The 24,809-nt window shown below is 41.0% G+C and overlaps 1 protein-coding gene across 2 annotated transcripts in view; it reads right to left on the minus strand.

Annotated features, from left to right (window-relative positions):
* Positions 1–24,809, minus strand: part of COL5A2 (collagen type V alpha 2 chain) — a 157,938-nt gene that overhangs the window by 97,971 nt on the left and 35,158 nt on the right. Inside the window, exon 2 of one of the 2 annotated variants that reach the window (XM_071747792.1) lies at positions 21,729–21,810. Coding sequence is in view for 1 of the 2 variants with exons in the window: in XM_071747791.1 (XP_071603892.1) it covers positions 8,317–8,437 (121 nt within the window). In the remaining variant the exon portion in view is untranslated. Of the gene's footprint in view, positions 1–8,316; positions 8,863–21,728; positions 21,811–24,809 lie in introns of those variants that run through there. The other variant, XM_071747791.1, reaches the window with a different exon arrangement.

Below are 24,809 nucleotides of genomic sequence, written 5' to 3' on the forward strand. Positions count from 1 at the left end.
CTCTGATCACAGAGCACAATGCAAGCTCTGTTGTTATCATCACTCCATCCTACACTCCCCTAAGATAATTCTCTTTGTGTGCCTTACCCATATTTTTGCACAGATGGCAGGTATTTCATTTCTCTGCCCTGGGTTGGGCACAGATTCATGAACATCCTGCTTCTTTCCTGATGTAGATTACAACAGATCATCTGTGAAACTGTGAGATTTTACATTACTCTTAATCAGCTCTATTTAATTTTCCCACCACTCACAATAGAAACTGAATTTCAGATTTTATTTGATGGTGAACCAAATGCTTTACTAGCAAACAAATGTTTCTAAAGCATCACAGCACAAAGCCAACAGGAAACAAAACCTGTTAAAGCTATCAGAGGGGGAACTCAGCAATGTCTTTTCCTGGACCAACAGCCATGTAAACCACAGTTCAACAACACACACAATGAATGAGGCTCAAGTTCTCCCTCAGGGCACACAAAGATGCTACAGTACCATCTGCAAGCCTCACCCTTAAAATGTTTTGGAAAGACCTGTTGATATGTCCAGAGACCTGAAATCCAATCAATTTTCAAACTTCCTAGTAAATAAACTAATTTTCCAGATCTGTAAAAAATTAGCCCGAAAAAAAAATAATAGCTGACAGCTAAAGATACTTTCAGCCAGATCAGTATCAGCAGTCAGGCTGATAAGCAACTTTAAGCCAGAATTACTCCAGAACCACAACGTGGTTTTCTAGCAGGAGCCCCCAGTGGTTCATCTCCATTTCAGGTGATTTAGTTGGCTGATTTCCATGGGCCTGGCCACAGCTACCACAGAGAATCCTCTCCTCTCTTGGACCTTCTTGTACAAACCATCACAACCACTGGGAGAAGCACACATGTAAAGCTCAGTGGCATGAAAGCATATTTTCATTTTCTGATAGGAAGAGGAATTTCAGGAGGCATCCAGGAGATGACCCAGCTAATTAATGGTACCTTTCTGACCAGGAGGCTCATCATGACTGAAAATGAGAAAGCCAAAGATAAGAGATCCTACTTTATTTAAAAAAATATATATGCTTATTGATTACATTATTTGTTAACAATAATTACAACTCACAGTTCAGGTAACAGAATATTCATCATTCGGGGTAGCACGATCTCCCTGAATTAGCACAGATGGTTTCAAGATGGCTGTATCATTGCTGTGCCTGATAAACCTAATACATCTTCATCCAAAATAATTCCCTCTCTCCAGTGAGGTTTCAATCAGTGATCTCAACACTGTTCCATGGGATGCTGTTACCCAGGCACTGAGCATGGCAGGTTCATTACTTGGAAAAGTGATGACACTGCAGCTGAAAGAACCACTTTAAGGCAGACAGAAAATGAGACAAAAATAATTCTCACAGAGTAGAAATCACTACAGCATTACATCACATTTTCATCACACCCAAAGATTTGGTAGGGCCTGTAAAGAAACTATTTAAGAAAAGCTGAGCAGAAAACAGGCAATCAAGCAAGCACAGCTTCTGGACACTGTTTCTGCTTGAATGTTTCCCTCTAACATTTTTCTTTTGGCCTGTTGGGATATTCAGCAAGACATGAGACCTCAGACTGCTAAGTTCTTAATAGATATTTAAATAAATATAGGTATTCCATGATTTCTAGGAAAGAGGACTGCTTTAAACAATGCTCTCAACAAAACCTCAGATAATCTGCAGTAATTCAGCTATCAAGGGACAGATGACAGACTTCTCTGCAAAGAAGGAAGAATTTCTTCCTGGTTTAGCCTGTGGTTTTGTCTTTTTAATGTGCAGTATTAATCTTGGAGCAATTGGGCCAGGACAGACTCCAGATGATACTTCTTCTCTCTTCTCAATCTCTTCCTGCCCTACACTCTCATTGTGCCTTTAGCCTCCACTTCAGATGGCCAGCTTGCTGAAGGTGCTGGCAAGTAAGTATTTCATAACCAAAGAGTGGAGAAGATACTGTACAGACCCTCTCAGCCAGACATCTACAGCACAGCAGGGAACAGGCCCCAGTGAGACAGTTTACTCTTCTGTTCCTACTCTAAATGAGTTCATGTCCAAAACTCTGAATTCCTGCCAGCAGTATCAGAGTAGCAGCTTGTGTTCCTATTCAGCCCCACTATCGAAAGAACAGGGGCCCAGGGATTCAAATTAATTATTTAGTCCTCCCATGCTACCATTGCATACTCCAGAGCCTATAAATGAAAACCAGTGAAGACACAAAACACCCTGGAAGCCTTTCAGTATTAACCCAACCCCATTATACCATCCTCCCAACTGCACCGTTTACCCAGAGCTGCCAAAAAACACAACTTCTTCCACAACTCCAAGCTTCAAGCTGGCAGCAGCATGGCCAAGGAACAACCTGCAAACAGCTCTCCAAAAACCAGACCTAACTGCAGCAGCTAAAAACAGCAGAATCCCAAGGGGCTGCATGAATAGAGGTTCCCTGCACCGAGAGCATCCCACCCCTGGCCCTCTGACAATCACTCTTAGTCTGCCTGCTTATGTAACACATGACCTTTCCGCAGCAAATGCGGGTGGGATAGTGGGAGAATGGAATTGTTTCTCACTACAGGAATAAAAGACAGCACAGCAGGCTATGAAAAATGTATGTTGCTTACTCAGGAAAGATAATTGTATGTAACGGTTTGGATATTTTAATTACTGCAGCACCGAGGGCTTATCAGCATCCAAAGCTTCCTGCGTGCTACTCTTTTCATAACCATAAATCAACCTACAAACCAAAAATTTGTATGAACAAATTGTCTTGTTGTTTCCCCTTGCTTCGTACTTTCGGGCAGTGCAGCAGCAGCATGAACCCTTCCAATTGCACGGGACTTGTCAGGAAAAGCATAAATCACAGAACATAAGAAAAAACAGGGATCCGAGGTGTGATTTGTGCACACAGAAAGATGTCACCAGCACAAAGTTAACAACACCTCAGGTACCCCTCATCTTCAAAGAGTTACATGACTTGTAGACCATTTTCCTCCAGCTTGAAAGTACCCAAAGTACCCAAGTTCTTAAATAACTGAAAACCATTTAATTTATGCTACTGAGACACATTTTCCTCATTCCCTTCTCATTATGTTTTGAATTAATGCCTCAGACATTCCAGCTGAAATGACACCTGAGCTCCTGCACATGACAACACCAGGGCTGTAAAGGGCTCTTGCACAAGGTGGGTCTGTTGCAGCTGGAGATTCCAGGCATAGAGAGCAGCAAACTTTCCTCGTGCTCTCAAACTCCAAGAAGCCTTTGTCAAAAACTGAAAATCCAAGCTAATCTGATTAATTTATTCATTTTACAATAAAGGATACTTGTTTGTGCTCTGTGCATTAGATTAAGAACAAGTTCCTTGGTCTGTAAAGTAAACTGAAGTGTGAGCCCAGTCTCTCCTCGCTGACCCAACTGAGAATCCATTGGGTTGGCAATTTCATTTATCCTTTCCAAGAAGAATTTGTGAGGCAAAAAATTTGTATCCCCAGGACCTCACGCAGAAAAACGTGCAGGGTCACAAAGACAAACATGGGTGAAACAACCAGTGCTCAGATAAGGATTGATCACATGCCTCCAGTTGGAATTTCAGCTATTTTTTATTACTACTTTATTATTTTTTGGCACCGAGTTCGTTGCCTTTCTCTGTATATGGAAAAATAGTTGTGCACATGCCATGAACATCTGCTGGGTTTTTTAAGAGGATCATGGAAGGTCTGCCTTCAGAGCTTCTGCTTCCCCACACAAACACACAAAAATCCCTGTGTTTCTTTTCTCTCAACTCACCAGAATTCAAGTCATGGAGTGAGCTGACCCATTCTAATTCAAACTGCAAGAAAAATATATAATTTCTGGTTATTTCCAGAAAGAAATAGTAAGCACTACCAAAACTCCAGGTGCTATTCTTAAGTGGAGTTTTCCTAGATGACTTAATAATAAATTGAGTGGTTTGGTGGACCTTTTCCCTGGAAAGTTCTAAAGAGTTAAAAAATTGAAGAAAGCTTCTTTTTAAGCTAAAAAACATTACGGTAAAACAGGACCAATCCTGCAAAGTTTTACATAGAGAAATCAACTCAGCAGAATGTTATCATATTGAAACTATATTGCAAAGAGGCAAAGACTTCATCAAGAAATGAAGTGTAAGAGTGCCAGAACACAAATGAGAGCATGAAATGACCATTTGGTTTCTATGGCAATGATCTATATTTGTAAACAATGGGGAGGGTGGGAGGGGGGGAAATCCCTGCACTAACAACCACTGCACACAACTACCCTTCAATGACAAACTAGTTTCTAAAATATAACAAGCTAATGTGACCCTCAAAGCTTTAAGCATTACATAAGTTTGAGCAAAAGGAGGAATCTTCTTGAGGACTTTTTCTTGTGGAACTTCCTGTGTAAAGTCTCCTTCCCAAAGTTCCACAGGCAGGGGAGCCAATCACTAACACTCAGAATTCATGTGTCAGTCCCTAAAGTACTGTGATTTTTTTATTTTCATAGAAATAATTGATTCTGACTTTCTGCTTGTTTAGAGCTATAATCAGTTATATTTTCATATTAGTTATGAATGATTAGACCCAAAAACATAGATACCTATGTGCACAGACACACATGTGCATGTTTCCTCATGTAGAAAATAGGAGTAAACATGTAAGTGAATGATCCTGGGAAATGAAACTTTGGGGTAGGGAGGGGAGAGTCAAGTATCACAAGATCCTCACTAAAATGATGAGAATTAACCAGACAGGAACTTTTACTCCCCTCCTTTTCTTCTTAGGTGCTTTGTGGACTGTACAAAGATGAAAGAGTCATAAAAATCAAAGCAGCACCTGGCAACAATGCTCAATAATTCTCTTACCTCCTCCCAGCTACAGAGGACTTTCCCTTGCCATCATATTCCTGACTTCTGCCCCAGTGAGGAGCCTTTGCCACCTAGTAACCTCTTTTCTCCCTGAAGAGAATGTTTCCTGCATCAGTGAGGGGATGGGGGAGTTTTTTACTGGTTTATTCAACCAGCTCAGCTGTTCCTCTCTCCATTAGGGGCACTCCATTCTCCTCTCCCCTTTGCATGGTTTCCAGACAAAGCCTTGAGAATTCCAAGAAATCAGAAAGGATCATGAATTCAGATGGCTCCACTGTTTGGTTTTGCTTGCTCACGCTGTGGAACAAAGCATTTGCTGTCAGTCCCAGGGCTGACAGTGAGCTCAGCTGAAGTAGGGCTGACACCACAAGGGTGATACAAGGAAGGGTAAATAACCACAAAATCCATAGAGAGGGATGTGCTGCAGGAAGAAATGAGAAATTAAATATGGTATGGCAGTGAGAAACACGGGAGATGGTGGCAACAGACCCTCACTGCCACGTCCACGTGGAGTTTGTGTAGACAAATCCTCTTGAAGGAGACAATTCCCCCAGTTTCACCTCTGATTCATGTTTGCCCAGAGGTTTCTCACAGAAGGTGCTTTTCTAATTTTCTTAAATAACTTTGTTGAAGAAAGCAACTACTTTTACACTCAAGAGTGGCTAGGAAAGGATCCTAGAAGCCTGCATGGGGTTTCCTCTATCCTGAGTCCTAAGGAAAGAGGAAAGATTACACAGTGTGTGGAAATCTTAACACCCAAGGGCTGGGGCTTCCAAACATCAAGAGCACATCATTTCAGCCTCCTTCTGGGCACTTTTTTTGCCCTACTCATTTCTGAGCTAGTCTGGCTTCCCACACAGAAATTAAAACCAGGACCTTTTAGTTTTTCTACGATTTTGTAGCACCAACTCTACACATAAATAACTTTTAAACAGGCACATTTAAAAGAGCTATACTCAAAAGGACCAGTTTTCTTGCTCTGGGTTTTAAAGTGTCTGTTTTTCACATTTTTACATGCATTTTAAGTGTGTGTACTATATAGCACTACCAGCCAAGTGTTCTTGAGCAAAACAGATCAATCTGCAGTGCTCCCAAAAGAAAAAAAGTGAATATAGAAACTGGCAGTAGTTGAAAGAACAGCAATGGTAAGTGCCAAAAAATAAAATTGTTACAGGGTATGTTTGGCTTAAAGAAGTATTACAGTTGTTTTATTAATTTTTTTTAAAAACAATTTAACCTACTTTATTATATTCAACTTAGCTAGTAACATCACTCATCATTATAAATGTGGTAACATATGATTGCAAAAGCTATTTCTCCCTTCCACTGTGGCCAAGGTTGACAACCAGTATTTAATCCCTCTCATTTTTTCTAGGATTGGCATGAGAGATGGCTGGTAGAATAGTTTTACATGCTTTCTGAAAGTCTGACAGCTTTTTCTAATCTACAGATTCCTGCAGTGCCCACATTGCATCACCAGATAAATCCAAGGTTTTTACCATAACATCCACACTCAGATGACACATTTGACCAACTGAAAGGGGAGAAACAAGGCAGCTGAAGAGACAAAATCACCTGCAGTTCAGTACAGTGCACACTGACCTACACCTCTGCACAAGCACTAAAACCAAGGCAACCTAAGGGTAAAAACCTCCTGGGTCTGCAGCATTTCTGGGCATCAGCCAGGAGTTAAATCAAAACTGAACCCCCCTTGCTTATGCAATTAAACCACAGCAACATGTAGGGTGTAAGCCCCTTCCTCCTCACTCTGCACTGTCCCTCACTACACACTCAAACAGCTTTTGGTTTTATTTTTAATACCATGAACATCAGAGAAATAATTCTTTTGTATACACAGTAGACTAAAGCTATTCCATTCCCAAAGAGGAAGGTGAAGGAGTGAAGTTAGTGCAAACAGATGTCAGTCATTTATTACAATGCATTATTCCTCAGCCACCAATGCCTGGGAAGTACATCCCAGGAGGGGTTGCTACAGCTTCCCATAATTTCCTTATTAGCAACAAACTAGTAGTAAATGATATGGAATAACTTAACCCCACAGAAATCTGACATAAAAGTCACCTTTAAAAAAACCAAACCAAACAAAAAAAAACCAAAAAACCCCCCAAAAAACCACCACTATCATTTATGCTAAATAGATAGAAAAAAAAAAAAAAAAAAAAAAAAAAAAGAAACACAAGTCAATATTTTCACAAGTGTTTTCTTTGGTTTAGTCTGTATCTGAATATATGCCTCCCTTTATGGCAAGTATATGAATTACACTCCCAAGATGTATGCAAAGTGCCCCCTCTATGGGACTCCTCACACAGCTGTGCAGGAGAGTCTCCGTTTACTCGCTGGAACAAAAGTTTTGGAACTACTGCGCTGTTTTATTCATCAGGCTTTGACTCCTCCTCAGTGGTGCAACGCAGCCTATTTCCAGGGTTCAGTCGTAAGAAAAATCAAACTCTTGGAAACAGGCGATAAAACCATTTCAAAGTGTGTCGCAGGGGAAGGTACTAACCCCTTGGTCGGGCATTCTTTGGAAAAGAAGCCAGTGTTGCAACCGAGAAGCCGAGGAAGGGTGTTCAGGAGCACAATAGCCGCAAACTGTCCCCAAACCAGCCCTCTCATATTTCAGGAAACCCCCATCCAACGGGACACCCATCCCGGCTGATGGGCGAGCACAGCCAGGGCGCATCCCCCTGACCAGCAACCTCTCTTTTGCAGGCATTGAAATTATATTAGACAAAAAAAAAAAAAAAAAAAAAAAAAAAAAAAAAAGACAACCAAAAAGCGGGCAGAAAGCAGCCTCAGAAAAAAGCTGAAGGTTGGTTGCAGGGGTGAGGGAGGCAGCTCGCCAGCCCTCCTGCTTGCGGGGAGCTCCGGGGAAAGGGAGGGAGAGAGGGAGGGACGGCGGTGCCCCCGCAGGCTGCCCCGGGAGAGCCCGGGGAAGAAGGGAGGAAAGGAGGAAGAGAAGAGAAGCCGGGGAGGGTGCATAAGAAAAGCTAAAGGAGAGAGAAAGGGAAACCCACTTTTCGGTATTTCTCCACAACAAAGAATGTGAGAATGCAGATGTAACTCAGCGCAAACGCCTCCGCCCTGCCAGGCTTTTTTTGTGTTTCCTTCCCCCCGTGGCTCTCCCCTCCGCCCGTCCCAAGCGCTGCCCTTTGCTGCAGACCCCCCCAAACACCCCCCAGTGGGGCCGCAGCGATCCCCCCCCTGCCCGCAGCCAGCACCCCGGCTCTGGGAGTCTCCCGCCTTCCCTCCCTGTCCTGCTCCGGAGCTCAAAACATCGCTACCCCTTTCTTACTTAAAAAAAAGTCTTGTTCCTCTCGGATCCCAGAGGTTTCCCACTCCAAACCACACACAATAAGCAGACTGCATGCAAAGGGAGAGGGGGGGGTGAGGATCTTTTTCTTGCTTTAGAGGGAGAGAAACTCACCACCGTCATATTCTTCCTCTCCTTGCGCTTTTATGGTTACAAATCGCCCTAATAAAGCAGCGAGGATGAAAAAAGTTCTCGGTTGTACCCAGATTGCCATCACGCCTATGATATTAGACATGTATCCTGCTGGGCAGCGAAGAGTGCGGACACGGCGAGGTTATTTTAGCACCATGAAGCCAGCTGCGGAGTCTTTCTGCCTTTCAGCATCAGTTCCAGGACAAAGTCTGCGAGCCCTTTTTTTTTTTTTCAGCACCAGCTCCAGGGCAGTCTGCAGACACTCCTTTCAGGGGATGCAGCTTTAAATAGGAAGAATACTGCCTCCACTTCTCTTCCTGCCCCTTTTCAGCTCGTTGAGGCTCCTAATCATCCACTCCCTGCCAAGCAACAGTCTGATTGATGGTAAATAACCGAATCAGGGGCTGGCTTCACTCTTCCTTGAACTTTTGAGGAGCACGCTTGCAGGATACTTGCCTGCTGCTGTGCAGTGCGTGTGCTGTGTCAGGACCCGTTCTTCGGAAAGGAAAGCGGAGCTCTGGAAGAAGCTGCCAGGAAGAGAAAGCTCTGCTTTTAACACACCCAGCCCACGCTTCCTGGGAATGGAGGGTATAGCCCCATTTGGAGCTCATTCCCTTATTAGGAACTTGATCCCTTTTCAGCCTGCGGAGAGGAGGATTTCCTCTTCTCCCCTGATAACTGTACCCTGCTTGCTGGAGCTGCAAGGATCACACACCCCTCCAGTCCCTTCAGCGGGGTCACAGAGCTACTACCCAGGCAGCTTCTTTAAGGAAAATAAGTGCCTTTCACCCCTAAAGGGAAAGCTTCTTTCTCGAATTAATTCTCTTCTGGATAATCTTCCCTCAAGTGCTGAGCGAGCTATGTATTTACTCTCCCACCACTCGGGAAGACAATTGCAAATCCCTGGAAGATGCTCTGCACTTCTAAACCAGGAATGACAGTCCAGATTACCCAAATTCCTGCTTTCCTCCAAGGCTCTCCACCTCTATTTCCTGACAACTGGAAACCTACCTAAGCACCAGCCTAGTATTTAGCCCTTTAAAATGGACCTGAATTAGCATTCTAGCGTGGGCATTAAGTAAATCTCACTTTTCTGGACCACTTGCAACTGGGAGAAGGGTGTGAGATTTTATAAACCCCCCAGTGGTTATGGGAGCTCTGCAGAGCTCCATCACTAATCCCCCTCATTTGCTAAGGATGGGGTTGCCTGTACCTGCTGCAGGGACATGCAGATTCATCTCTTGAAGGCTTTTTATCTTTAGATATCTCAGCTTGAGAACAATCTTTGAGGTGGAGGCAGAGAGGAGTAAACCTCTTCACCTGGCTTTGGGCAGTTTGGCATCACTTGAGGCTGTCACAGGAGTAATGTCACAACTTTCTAAAGCCTAGGAGGATTCCTCTGCCTCTTCAAAAGAGCAGCATGCCCAGAAGAGGAAAGGTAAATCAGAAAACAAACCTACACCATAGCTATTCTAGTAATAAACACCAAGATTAACATAAAAATATGCTGAAGGAGGAAAAAAAAAAAAAATCAAAGTTTCCCTGCTCTTTTGCACCAAGCAGGCTTGACACAGCAGTCATTTCACCCGGGGTTTCACTTCAGGGGTGTAATATCTCACAGTCCCTGATGCTCAAGGGTGGTAGCCACGAGAAAGAATAGAAATATTAAAGCTGTGCAAGCTGCTGCAGTTGTTATTTTGAAAAGCAATCACAATCTTTGGTAAGTATCAGTTGAGAAACTCAGCTAGAAAAACAAAAGTTAACATTTGTTAGCCTGCCCAGTCATAGGTTAAATTCCATTCCGACTGGTTCATGAGTGCCTGCAGAGTTTGCCACTCTGAAAAGTCATATATTTTAGATGTAATATTTCAGCAGAACCCCAGGAAATCTCCCTCAAAAAGCTGATGTTACATGGTGCTGGCTAGAAACATCAGGAGCTCTGGATTCTACATCTAGTTTAGAAGCAGATCTGACCTTTGCTTTTGCCAAGGGACATTTCTGTAGAGGCACAGCAGTTAGGAGAGAGCAGCAAACAAGCAAGCAGACAGACACAGCCCTGCACCCTGCCACAGCTGAATCATCACATGGACTTACTCAATGGAGTTACAATCACTATATACATTAGAAGAAGAAAATAACACAATTTTAAAACCATGCTACAGGTTTCCCACAGTTGCAGGTAACCTAACACAGAAATATTAATAATTTAAGAGGACAAAAGCTAAGAATATGGACAGTGTTTTGAAAAGCCTTCTGTGCTCACTGATGGAAAACTCTTATGACAGACTCGTAGGTGTTTCTGAACTGTATGTTACTAACTGGAGGAGAATTATGTGAAATTTCTTATAGTAAAGCTGACAACTGCTCAGAGTACTCACAGCTGAAAGCCATCCACGCAACCTGGGGAAAGCTACAATGAAACCACAGGGAAGTCTGTGATTCTACCACAGAATCACAGAAATGGCTACACATCAGTAAAACTTGCCTCTAAAGTTGACTTCATCCTCAATATTAAATAACAAGTTCTCATGCTTATCTGCCCAAGTCTTAGGTCTGCAACAGGTTGGCAAACTCCTTGTGTATTCACAGCAAGAAGGAACCTGACCATCAGCACCTCTTGTAGGCTTGAAGAAAAACACCAGAAGAACAGTATTGAATTTTGGTGACTTTTTTTTTTTCCCCATGAAAACTCATTGTAAGAACTTCCACCATTTCCAACAGAACTTTTTTTTTTCTGAGGAATCAGAGAGATTTCCAAAGATACCTCCTGCCATTTCAAGTCCAGCCTCTCCTTTGGAGAGACTCCTACAGCAAGGTCTAAAAGTTCCCCTTCAAATCTATTTCTGCTTTGGTCTCACCAACAAATTATGCCACTTAATCAAAGCAGAGGAACAGCAGAGAAAAGGATGTAAATTGCTCAGTGAATCAGTCCCCTTATGCCTCCTTATAAATACTCCCTCCCAGCACAGCTGTGCCTTTAAAGAGGTTTTCATGAGTATAAAAAGGTCTTATCACGAATATTCTAACTAGTCATTAAGTCTATCATTTTTCATTTAAACTAATTCACTTCTATACCTAAACTAAATTTGTTAGCATCACACTGGATACCAGTGAGAGGAATTCTTTCATCAGTACCACTGGAGACAGAGTCAGACCAAGCCATGAAGAGTGGGCAGATAAATAATTCCAAGTACGCTCAGTGTCACCTCCCCCTCCTTCTCTCTGTAGGGGAGAAACCAGCAGTGCATAGAATAATGCTAAATATTTATGCAGCAACTTCTCCAACTATTTTTTTCACTTTTTCCATCACTTTTAGGATTCTGCAAGAACAGAGGAACATGGAATCGAGCAAACTAGGCTAAGGTCATGCATTCAGTAGAAGTAACACCAGATCCAGACTTTTTGAACCTCATTTCTCTTCTGTGCCAAGGAAAAATGAGAGAAGATATAAAATTGTTGAGAGAAGAATCCAAGCCCTGACTCCTGGAGCTGATTCCCTCCCAATGAACCCTCAATCTGCTCATTGTTACATATTAGGCTCACATAGTATGGAATGAAGGAAAAGGCAGGAGATGGAGCCACTGCAGGAGTGGTGGGACTGAATGCTCCTCTTCCTCTTTTCCATCTCAGTAGAGCAATAGGTCTGGAAACACAGTTCACAAATTCAGTCACTTTCTACTAGAAGGAGACTCTTTGAAATTGAGACAGTCTCAGCTACTGATTTGTGGCTGATTTCTGACCCCCAGAAAATGAAAAAGTGGTGAGACATGACTGGAAGATCACTTCCTAATGCTTCATGCTTCCCACTGGAGGAACCAGGTGCTTCCAAGTTTGAAGGATCTTTGTATCAAATAAGGGAAACCACAAAACAAGAGGAAAATCTTCATGCACAAGTCTTCTCCTTTATCACAGAATCATAGAATTGCTCAGGCTGGAAAAGACCTTCAAGAGCATGGAGTCCAACCCCATCCTAACCCTGTTACCCTACTTATGGTATGCTCTTAAAAGTCTTCATGAAACAACAGCTGCCCTCAAAGTAGGGCACTTCTAGAAATGTCAAGATGCAGTATACTGAAAATAATACTCCATTTTACCCAGTCTGTTGAGGTCCATTCCTATGTTTAGCCAGGAAGCAGGGACTGTATCTTATCTGACCTAAAAATCACATGCAAAGTATGAGCTACTTATAATTCAAAGAGCATTTTGAGTGACAGATGAAGCTAAGGAGTACTATTGGGTAATTTTCAGGACTCCAAAATTTATTAAAACATAATTCACAGGCTTAAACCTTCCACAACCTCTAAGTCAGGCCAGAAAAACAACCAATTATTAGGTTAAGAGGCTTCAGAGTATGCATATGTATAAGTAATTAAAATTCCAATATTCATGATGGTTTCTCTTCAATAGAGGTTAATGCCCTTTCATGAGTGCTCCTGTTTTAAATTAATTTTTACCCAGCTGACAAAAATTTCCTTCATATAATTGACCAAGCTATCTGCTACAAATAAGATATTGGAGCAGTCTTTTAGCAGCAAGAAGAAATCAGTGGAATCACAGAAACTGATAAGAAGCTGTACTTGAACTCAGAAAGCATCTGTTCAAAAATGAGCAAGAGTTTCAAAAGCCATTTCACCACAGAGAGCTTCAGCCAGCCTGAGAGTTGCTGCCAAATTTTATGTAGGAAGTTAAATCCATGGTAAGTGCTGCTGGAAATTTCCACCTTGTGTAAGTTACAAGCTAAGTCACACACTTAGCTTAAATAAAAAATAAATAAATAATAATAATAATAGTAATAATAATAATAATAATAATAATAAAAGAGAAAAAAGGTAGCAGGAGTGAGGTAGGCACCACTTTTAACTCACAGGAATATGGTCCACATAAATTTTTTTACACTTATTTCTTAGAATTAGCCATTCAAATGAACACCAGAGTATAAGAGAAAAATAGCTCTTATCCTTTTAAGTGTGTTCACGTTGCACTTTTAATACCCTTTACTGCATAAGGAGTCATTTTTCTTGTTTTATGCAGGTCTTTCATGTAGTAAAAGACAGAAAATTCCATTCTATACAATAAGAAAATGTAATAGGAAACTACAGAAATTGGCAAGAATATAAACAGAGGAACATGATAGTGCTTTTAAATCAGATCTTTAAATGGACTAGGTTCCAAACTGCATCAACTCAAAATCCTAATCTTCCTGCTGAGAAATCCACCAAGAAAACACTATCAGCTAGAAATATAAACAATGCTACATCAGTAATGTTACTGCCCATTTGCAGGAGGTTTTTCCCATCAACTTTTTGAGTGGGAAGGTTTAATAAAATAAATCCTTAATGAGAACAGGGAGGAAATGTGTCTTTCTTGCTTCCATTCAAAATGTGTAATGTTGTTCCAGTTAGTTTTAATTTGGGGAAATAAAATGAGAGTTTTGCTTTTAAACTACTAGTGTGGAGTCTTGGATTATGTCAGTAGCCATAAATCTGCTTTGGCTGTGGGCAATTCCAAACCCAATAAGCTCAGTAAAGTTACTAGCACTGGCAGCCTTTTCTCCAGAATGCCTCAATTAAATTAAACTCAATGTTAGCCTAAGCAAAAAATCAAGAATAATTAGGGAAAATCTTGCAGGAATCCCTTCTGCAAATTATACTCATTGTTTACCTAGAAGAGGCAAAACAGTATCATTGCTTCTTTGTTAAAAATTCATTGTCAAGCTAGTTTTCATCTACCTAAGAACTCAAACTGATTAAGTGGAAACATAAAAAAGGTCACAGCAAGCCACCCACAAAAATGGAAGGGCAAGTGCTAATTTGTAATGCAAATAAGCCCCAACTGATGATAGGTCTCTGCCTCTTTTTTTCAGTATTAGATTAATTTACAACAGGACCCTAAAAGGGTTTACTTTGTAATTTTTCATTGACTGGAGGTCCATGAAACAGTGAAGTCCAAATCTTATCCAACAACCAGATTCACATCTCCAATTTTTCTGACCCAGGGAATAAGTGAAATCAATGGGAGTGTAAAGATGGAATCTGGCTGAAAGTTTATTTTCTATTCTCATCTCTTTCAGGAAAAGGCTTGTTACGAGCTGTGTTGAGGCTTTTATTTGAAAATTCCATGTCTAGGACTGTGTAGAACTATTTCATCTTATTGTCACTGATATCAGCTCACTGAACTGTGCTTTAATATGCTCAGTGCAGCCCCCAAGCACAAAATGAGCCCTCTGCTAACTCATCATTGTGTCCTACTGATAACACATCATGTCTTTAAGAAAAAAAAAATACTCTGTCATCTAGAGTTTAAATTGTATTAGCTAAGGAAATGAGTAAAATCTTAAGTATTTATTTTATTCTTCACTAGACAATTGTTTTCTTTTCCTTATTTGCTTTTTGTAAAGGATTGATCTTCAGCCTCACAGTTAAATCTGTGGACTGTCCAAAGCTGAGAGTCATTCACTTGAGGCAGACTTGGAGAACAGAGCCTTGAAGCCTGTAGCAAAATTCCTACCCATCACATCAAAAGGAATAAGTTGAGGATGCAGCCTTACATACCCCACTGCTCCCAAGTTACATCTGATTTCCTAGCAAAATAGAGATGCTGACAAATCCTGTACATACTCTGTGCCAATTAAGAGAGCTGGCCCACAGATCTGAATTGAGACTGGCTAAAGCAGCAGCAGTGCTCCAGGAGGGACTTCAGAATCACCAGGCTGCTCACAAGAAATGTACATTAAAATATCTCAGAGGAAAAAAAAAAAAAAATAAATATATATATATATATATACACACAATGTTCCAAGGAAAGCAAGTTAGTGATCAAGCTCTACAGACTAAGTTACCAAATAAAAAACCTCAAGGTCTGTAACAACCTGAAGGTAACCAAAGGTAGTGGAATTTGGCTGTTGGCTTTCACATGAGACTTTTTCAGCAGTTGCTGCCAGGGAGCTCCAGGGGAACCACCCTGGGTGGTCTGCAGGAAGAAGTATCTTGAGCAGATGAGACACTGTGCAAGTCAAAAGCAGAGATGGGTCCAAGGAGAATTCCCCTTCTCAGGTGTGAAACGCTAAGGGAAAGGGTCTCTGAACCACAGAAATGTTTTTGTTCCCCCTAAAAAAACATGTGCATTGCTACATCTATGTCAAACAAAGTGTCTGTGACTTTACACACACTATAAAGCAGGACTGAACAATATCCTATTTCCACAGGATATTGTTTCACATGTTAAAAAAAAACCTTAGCAGATGTTTAGTGAATGTTTGATATAGTGCTGTACATTAAATTTACATTTGCCAGAAAACCTCTATTTTTAATCATACTAGTTTAGTCCTGGATACCCAAAAACCATATGATTCTGCTCACTCACTGAACCTGGGAAAGGCCTCAGCTCCAGTGACAAAAGGGACTTAGACTGCTCAGAGCATCTTACTGGAATTACTCAGGTTTATTCAAGGTAATCTTAAACTACAACATCTAATATTTTGTAAGAATAAGAAAGAAGAAACAGGTTTAATAATTTTGGGGCAGGTATCCTGGACACCATATCAATGCAGTAGAAACCATGGTGTAAGCTTGAAATTAGCAGCAGTAGTTCAGGTACTGAATTAGTTTTCCCTCAGGATGAATGTTTCTCTCCAACAATCTTCCCATCACCCTGTCTGATTAACTGAGAAAATGAATGGATGCACATCCCTGCTTAGAGCACTGAGTGTCACACCCTTCTGGCAAGTGCCCATGGTAGTGTCTGCAGCAGTGCCCCTCCATTCCTTCTGCTGTTTCTGAAATAAACTGGTTTAAACCCTCAGCACAAGCACCAATTCACACTCCCTTGGTGTCCCTGGCCATCTTTTGCTATACCACTCCCTTCCTCTCAAGCACTCTAAAGAATGACAGTGTAGAATCCTGGAATTTTTTGAGGTGAGAAACAAAAGCAGACCAATAAAAAAAAAATACCCATACACCTCCTCAGTACAGCAGCAGCACTATAGCAAGCCAGCTCATGGCTACTTGGGTTACTTGGAAGCTTTTCTCTTCCATGTGCATCTTGAGATTCCTCAAAAGTGAGTCCTGTTCTGGAAAATAGGATCCATTATATCAGATAATAAGGTCTGATAAAAGGAAATCCAGGGAATTAATACAACCTGATTTGAAAGCTTTTGAAAAAAAAAATCATGAAAAAGGAAAACATGAAATACTTTTACTATTTTCCATGTTGACTGGGACATTCCATTTCTCTTTCTGGGAAGCAGCAAGGAAAAAGCTGTGCCAAGGTTGACCAAATTATGATTTGTGTAAGAAATGGGAAGAACAACAACAGCAGAAGGAAGTAATAGAAAAAAAGGAGCAAGGAATCAGCAGTTGTGTAAGTCAAGGATGTAAGACTTGGATTTATGTATCAGACACACATAAAGCTAAAACAGTAAAAAAATTGTCAAAGAGAGCTATGTCTCCAGCACTGTGGATGTTGGTGTCACCATTAGAACTCCAACTTAGGACAATGTTGCATAAATGTCAGTTCAGTTGCCTGGCTACTTATGCCAGAATCAAATACAGAATGCAAAACAGATTTATGAAGGAGAAAGGTTCATTCTGCCTACTTTACTTTTCCATTTCCTTTCCATGCTGTCTTCTTTCCAATATTTTATAGCTTCTATGAGCTTTATTGCACCATGATTTGAGTACATGTGTGGAGCACATTTCCCACTGCCTCTAAAGATGAAGTGCTGATTGAAAACAGTTTACTCAGAAACAATCCATCAAGTTTACATTTTGGTTTTGCTGTGAAAAAAGCCTTTTAACTGAGCTTTTTAAAAAATTCTGTTTCAGAACTCTTTATTTATTTTCAAAGCTACGGCCCATCAGCAAGTGGATTTTCATCTGGTTAGTGGGCTAAAACAGGCTGTTCAGGGAACACCTCCCCTCTGTATTCCCTGGCATGTTTTCTTTTGCCTCAGCTGATAGTTTTCATGATGTATTTCAGGAAGCCAGCCTCTTACCCTTTTAAAAGAATGATAGCTTAAATGAGCCTCAGATGTTTTATAAAATAGTTACTAATGCTTAAAGATCATTTTACATTTCCTCAGTAGCATAATTTGTTTCTCAAAGATCCCTATACCCTAAAATTCCCATGGTAGGTAAAAAGTTAGAAGCTGTCTCCTTCTGTCTCCTGATATTTATGTCATTTCTGACAGCAGTTTTAGCTGTTCAAATATTTTGATACTTAACCTTGGAGGCACTGCACAAGAGGAACACAATCTCAGCACCCTGTAGCCCTCAGTTCAGTAATGGGTTGATTTAAAACAAAGGCAGAGATAAGGAGTAGCCACAGTGGGTGACTGGACCCCTCTTTTTTCCCTCAGCCAGCAGCTTTTTGATATCTGGGAAAGATTTGGAGTCCTGATTAGAAAGTTTTTCTAGTATAAAGATTTATAAAGGATTTGTATTCGAGTACTTTAAAAGTACCAAACCATGTCACATATACTCTCCATCAAATCTCCCAGGACATCCATCTCCATCCACATTAGTTCAGCAAAGCCCACACAGACTCAGCTACATTCTAGCAATATGAAAAGCCCCATTTTAGCACTTATTGAGCCCACTCTATTCCATGGCCACTATTTCATAGTTCTGATTGCCACATATATTCCAATTTCAGTTGGATCAGCTTTAGTCACTTAATCCAAGCACAAACACATCCACAAAAGGTAATTAAAGGTAGGAATTGATTGCAATCATGCTTGTTGGTTATTGTGTTGGCATTTTGATGATGGCATTCATAGAATCCTAGAACTGGCTGGGTTGGAAGGGACCTCAGAGATCATCAAGTCCAACCCTTGATCCACTCCCCCCGTGGTTCCCAGCCCATGGCACTGAGTGCCACATCCAGGCTCTTTTGAAATATCTCCAGGGATGGAGAATCCACCCCTTCCCTGGGCAGCCCATTCCAATGTCTGATCACCCTCTCCATAAAGAAATTCTTTCTAATGTCCAACCTAAACCTCCCCTGGCACAACTTGAGACCTTAGCCTTTTTTAAAATCTTAGATTTTCAAAATCTAGATTCAGGCTTGTACCCAGACTCTTCTGAACAACCTTGTGGGAATATTCTAATATATGGAAAGCATAGAGTGGGAGAGGGAAGCAGAAGATTTACTCCTAACCTTTCTTCAGTGCCACAGACTTTTAAGGAGCCTTTGTAAGAGAATTTTTATGCCCTTGAAAAATCACCTTTTAAAATGTGTAATAAAAGCATTCCCAATGAGGGTGGGACCTACAGCTCACAGGGGGCTGGCTGCACCATGGCTTCAACATCAGTACTGGAAGAAACTCAGCCCACTGCCCTGCTAAAGCACTTCCACCCTGGTGGAAGGCAAACAACCTGTGTGTCACCTGTCAAGTAAAGCAAAATTCTGCAGACAACATCTAAGGCAAATGGAGCCTTTTAGACTCCCAGGCTGATGTTATGACAGCACAGAGCACTGTTGCTATTATGATCTTGTAATGGCTGTTTGAATGTTTGCTGCTAAAGCTAAACCAAAAAGAGTTTTTAAAGCCCACCAGGCTACAACAGACCAGCAGAAGTCCAAGTTGAACTGAAGACACACAGAGACAAGAGGAAGCACTTAGTTAGGGTGGCACACAGACAAATATTTGCTTTGGCAGAGGGCAAGGCTCTATAAACACCAACGCAGCTGAATTCTGCATTTTTACAAGAAGATCTAAGGTATCTGAACACCACCAAAAAAAATTATACTGCTGCAAGCTATACTACATAAGAAAGAAAAGAACAGATACATAATTTAGAATTATCCCTCTATTTTCTTGAAGTTGGATCATTTTTCATAGCACACTCCTTCAGTGCCTATTGTAACATTTTTGAAACTCCAGCTACCACATTATTCCCATAGGACCTTTAATTTCTACAAGACTGGATATTTCAGTAAAATCCATGAACCCATCTGAAAACTATTTGCAATTTTTTATTTCCAAGCTTTATCTAGTGTCACAGTTCCACAGTCAGATTCAAGCCAGCATTAAGAGCCCTTTCTGAACACAGAGGTCAGCAAATGTCAGAAGTGCCAAAGACAAATTTCTGCTTTTCTAATTATGGTGAGAAATGATTCAAAGAAACTGCAGAAACAATTACTCCAGGTGACACTAAACTTAAGTCTCTGATGCTTACCAGCCTTCATGGAAATCATTTTCCACTGTTTATAAGAAGGGTATCCCAAAAATACTTCTGTCTTTTGTTCACTCATGTTTATGCAGAGGCTACTGTAAGAACTTGACTCATTTACCACATTCCTCCCTACACTTACAGGTGTATTCATCTTGCCAAATGTTTTGTCTCATTTTTATATGAAAGTCAATTAATCTGTGTTATTATAGGCAGACAAACTGAACTTTAACTGCTTGTTTAGCAAGCATTCATGAACAACACCTGGCCTATGAAAATTGGTCTTTCTGCAAGTTACCTTGATTGGTCCGGGAATTCTCAAAATTAACCCATTTCCTCCACCTCTGAAAGAAAAATTCATGCCCAAGGCATTTCAGTAATTTGTCATTTAGCAATCTAGCTCAAAGTTCCCAGTGAATGTCTATTCATATCCTTTCTGCAGTGTCCCTTTAAAAGCAAATGTGGTTTTATTTTGAAAAGCAAAAAGTAAGAGCTAGCAAAGGATTCATGTTAACTTTACTTTTTCTCATTTAATTCAAAAAACTTCTGTGAAATAGGTCAGCATTAGAATTATGTGTATACTCAGAAATTTCTAATTAAAGAACCTGCTTCTGCAACTCAGATAAAATCAGTGCCCTCCTCCAGCTGTGCAATCCTCTGGTCCCATTGTGAAAATGAGGAAGGGTTTGAGGGGTTAACTGGAGATACATATTTTTGAAAGAAAACCAGCTGTGTGCCAGGCTTGGAAAATTCAGTCACCAGTGTTCAAACAAAGAAAAAAAAATAGCATATTTTGAAATCTCAAGGTCATCAATGCACCTGTGTGAGTCTTATTAAACTTTATTAATAGACATTACACACATTTGTTGAGGGCAAAACACTCCTACAGCTGCAGCTCTTCTTGAATGACTGCTCATTTTCATGGCTTTTTATGACTACTGGCCAGATTACCATTTAAAATGGCAAAAACAGTACTGTTTCAGCAGACTAATCAACTTTTTTGGCTTTGGGCTCACATCAGCTTGAGGCTTAGCTCTGGGTATGAGATATGGGGCTGCAAACAGCTGTGGCTGACAAGGTTGCAGCTCCTCCCCCTGCCAGGGGGACAGCAAGGGCTCAGGCTGGTAGTTTAATGTGTGTCTCTTGCTCCCTGAGCCCTCCCATCTACTCAGAATGAGGAGACCTGGGAACAGTGATGAAATCCAGGAAGGGCTCATGCAGCAGCATAAGGAGTTGGACACAATTCACAGAAATCACAGAATGGTTTGGGTGGGAAGGGATCTTAAAGTCCATCTAGTTCCAACCTCCCAGCCATGGGCAGGGACACCTCCTACTAGACCAGGTTGCTCAACTGATCCCTTGTTTGGCAAATGTTGCTTAGGGCTCATTTTTACCTCTTGCTAGGGCTTCAAATGCATCACTTCAAGCCACTAGAAAAGCTGCAAGGGCTTTCAGAGCAGGTCAGGGCAAGGAGAGAGCCAAACAAAGGCTGGGGGAACAACCATGAGCAGTTCCTCTGCACAGCCCTGGGAATTGGTCACAGGCTGATCTCAGCCCCAGCAATCCATCACTCCCACAAGGCTGAGTGAATTACCAAGAAATCAATACTCTGTCTCCTGCCAGGCCACCCTGCTCTGCTGCCCTGCCTGACTGCACATCATATATTATTACATGTTCAGCCCTAATATTTCTGTTCACATTCCTTTACCACCTGCCCCATCTCGCAGTATTGGAACATCTGCCAAAAATTAGCTATATCATTATTTCATAAAGGAAATAAGTGTGGTGTTGCTTTTTTTAATACCATTTATTAACAAATATGGTCAAGTTACTTAATATAAGTGCAGGTCACATCACAGTCATGCCTAAATTTTCTGTCACAGTGAAAGAAGATGACAAAGATACTTGTTTCTGTGAATGAGAGATGTGTTCCCTTTAACAAACTGGGCAGCTGGCACAATCTGCAAAGTTATGAGAGTGTATGGACAGCTTAGTAGCTTTAATAACCTGCAGTTAATGTTTGTCTTTTCCCTAGTGAGCAATGCTGTATCACATAATCATATTTTGAAAGTCACTCGAATATACAATTGAACTTCAGAACTTTGGGCTAATTTGTTATTTCTGCAAACTCAATCCCCAAGACATTTTGTTTAACAACACACAGGATGCAAACAAGGAGATGGTGTGTACCCACAAAGCACTTCCTATTTACCACATCCATACCTTGTTTTCCTCTCTGTCATTCCACTCTCCAGTGCCTCCTTTCCAGCTCTAGCAGCACTCTGGCTCCCAGCAATGGTGACAGCTGAAAAGAGAGACAGAAACATGTCCTGAACTCTGGCTAGCCAGGTACTAAAGAGTACTGCAGTTTCTAAAACAAGGCTGTGGCACAGAAATACAGCTGCCATGGGGGGTTCCTAAATGGTGGAGTTTATATCTACAAGTAAAGCTGCACAAATGGCTTCAACTTCTACTCCATGCCTGATGGGGATGGGTGGTAAAACACCAGGAAAATATCAGGGCACAGGGTTAACATCCTGGCTAAGGAGGGTTCTGGATCTGAGAATCAAGATGTGTAAGTGAACACCCATGGGTAAGATTCCACCTTGGAGGAAGGCAGCAGGAGGGATAAGGGAAATAGAGACTGGAGGCTTGTGCCTGCCTTGTGAATGCACCTGGGGCAGCACAGAGCCCAAGGCTTTACTGCTCCAGCTCCTCTGCAGGCTCAGGGCAGGGACCCATCTTGAGAGACTGACTCTAAAGTCTGAAAATTCCAAGGAAGATCATTCTGGCCAGGTGAGAAGAGGTGAAAAACGTGAAATATATCATCCCACTTTAGCAGCCCTATTCTCCTTCAAGCAACAAACATGCCTGAGGTTTCCCCTTTTCATCAGAGGGCCAAGCATTCTCCCTCTCCCCCTCAGGCCATCCCTCACAGACTGATGACCCCTTTACACTGTCCCTATTTCCACAAGTGGCTCACTTCACAGTGGTGTCCAAAAAGATGGTTTTCTTTCACCTTTTTTATTTGTAATTCTCTCTCAGATGTTAATCTATTTGCTCCTCCCTCTCTTCCCCTCCCCTTTTCCCATAAGAACTTTGAAGTCTGTTTCCCAGCAAGGCTAATAAAATAATAAAGCAAGCAAAGTGCCTGTGAGCTAAGGAATTTTGGAATCAAAGAACTTATGTTTTTAAAAATTTACTTCTTGTGTATTTCTTAAGCAATGCAACATTAAAAGTATTTTTTTCTCTCTCTTAGCCAAGTCCCCCAGAAAATACAAAGGGAGACAGGAAATCTGGCGTTATGTTAATGCACTGAAAAATGAGGTTACTACAGCTGCAGCCTCATCTCTTAGGAATCCCTCTTGATGGAGTATAAAAACTGCTGTTTCATTTGAAAATTTCCCACTGGATTTGTAAGTTCTAATAAGAGATTCATGGGACACACGGGTCTGATCTGGGGAGTGCTCACATTTACTTAATACTAGGAGGACTGAAAGGCAGTAATTCCTAGGAAACCTTTCTTTTAAAGAGTATTGAGATTCCATTTAGTTGAATAGGAACATAATATCATCTTAGAGGAGTTCTAAGTCTTCCCAGGTTTTGGCTACAGTGAAGTTACATCAGCAAACCAATCCCTGACGAGTAGGATGAGTCACTTTTCAGTCTGTTTTCACTTCATTGCAATTTTATTTTATTTTCCTACATTTATGGGGTTTAGGAAAAAAAAAACAAAACACAGACAACCCTTGTAAGTGGAAAATTATTAAAAGGCAAAATGTGAAGAGGTTCTGACTCAGTGGCTAGGTATTCCTGACTTCAAGAAAGCTCTGAGAAAATAATGGTACCTTTTGTAATTTGCAGAAAAAATGACACAAGCCTTGTGACACGACCAATATTGATGCATAGTCTACTACTTGCTCAGAAAAAAATTAGTATTTTTAGTTAACCTTATATATATGTGGGAAGAAAAAAAAAGGAAGAAAAAAAAAAAAGAGAGAGAAAGAAACAGGGTGAAAATCAGACAAAAAGCAAACAAGAGAGACAGAAAACTACAGCTAAAACTACAGTTTGCTTTCCATTTTTTGTAGTTTGTTTTTGTTAACACCCAGTAAAGAGAGCTGCAGATTAAAGCAACATTGTTTAAACCACCAGGTATTAATGGTTATAACTGAGACTTCAAACTTTTTCATATTCAGAGGATGTGTAAAACATAGTATAAAAATATTATTTTTTTTTTTAGAGCGACTAAAGGAATTGCAAACTATTGCCTTGATCTTTTTCTTTTAAAAAATGAAAGCAATATTATTTTTAAAATTCTCCAACTGCATCCAGATGAACATCCCACACATCATGTCACCTCAAAGACTATGACCAAGTGGCTGTCGCTGACCCCAGAGGTTTCCATGGGTTTTTCAAGCAAACAAAGTCAACCAAAGAGACCTGGCATCAGGATTCTGTTGCCTAAGTGCAGGATTATGTGCAACTGCTGGAGCTGAAAGAAAACACTATTTGTGTGGTCACTTCTTGTGCTGGGTCACACTCTTTAAATGTGTATTTTGAAGGAGGTCCTATTTCCCTCCAAGTTCAGGAGTGTTGAGCAGCTTTGGGGAGGGAAAGACAATCCTGTGTTTGGATACATTTTTACCTACCCCAAATTACTTTTAAAACTATTTGCATACCTGGGCCAGTTCTGTGACTTGCTTTATAATACTGCACAATGGTATTTATTTCATGAGATGGTATTTATTCCCTAATTACCATTCCTTAATGTTTGTGGGTCTAGGATAAAAGTATTTCAGCTTCTCCCCACACATACACCCACATACAGAAATCAGAACAGCTTGGCAAATGGGTGAGGGTTTCTTGGTATCAGCCCACAGCTGATAAGCTGATGCACACTGAAAATTCCAGCTTTCCAAGCACACTTTTTCTTATCCTATCAGTCTACAAGATACACACACACTGAAACAGTTATTAGGACACAAGCAGGGCAAAGGGAGCAAAAAGACAACAGAGTCTCACCATGGTTTAGACAAGGAAGGAGATCACTGAAGAGGGAAGATCCTGACCAGAGCTGAAATCAAGAGCAATGGCTTTGTTATGCCAGTGGTTTCACCTGGGATTACAGCACAAACTCACAAAAAGACCATGAAAATATTAAGCCTCCTAACCAGGATTTCCAATCTATATGCTTTTGAGTTCTATATTTTGTTCTTTTAATCTACTCTTAGCTCCTCCTCTCCTTGCCTCCCTGCTGAATTTTCTCTCCTCGAAGTGACTTGGGTCACAATTTGAGGAGAA

The sequence above is a fragment of the Heliangelus exortis genome, chromosome 6 (assembly GCF_036169615.1).
Source record: "Heliangelus exortis chromosome 6, bHelExo1.hap1, whole genome shotgun sequence".
Classification (NCBI taxonomy): Eukaryota; Metazoa; Chordata; class Aves; order Apodiformes; family Trochilidae; genus Heliangelus; species Heliangelus exortis.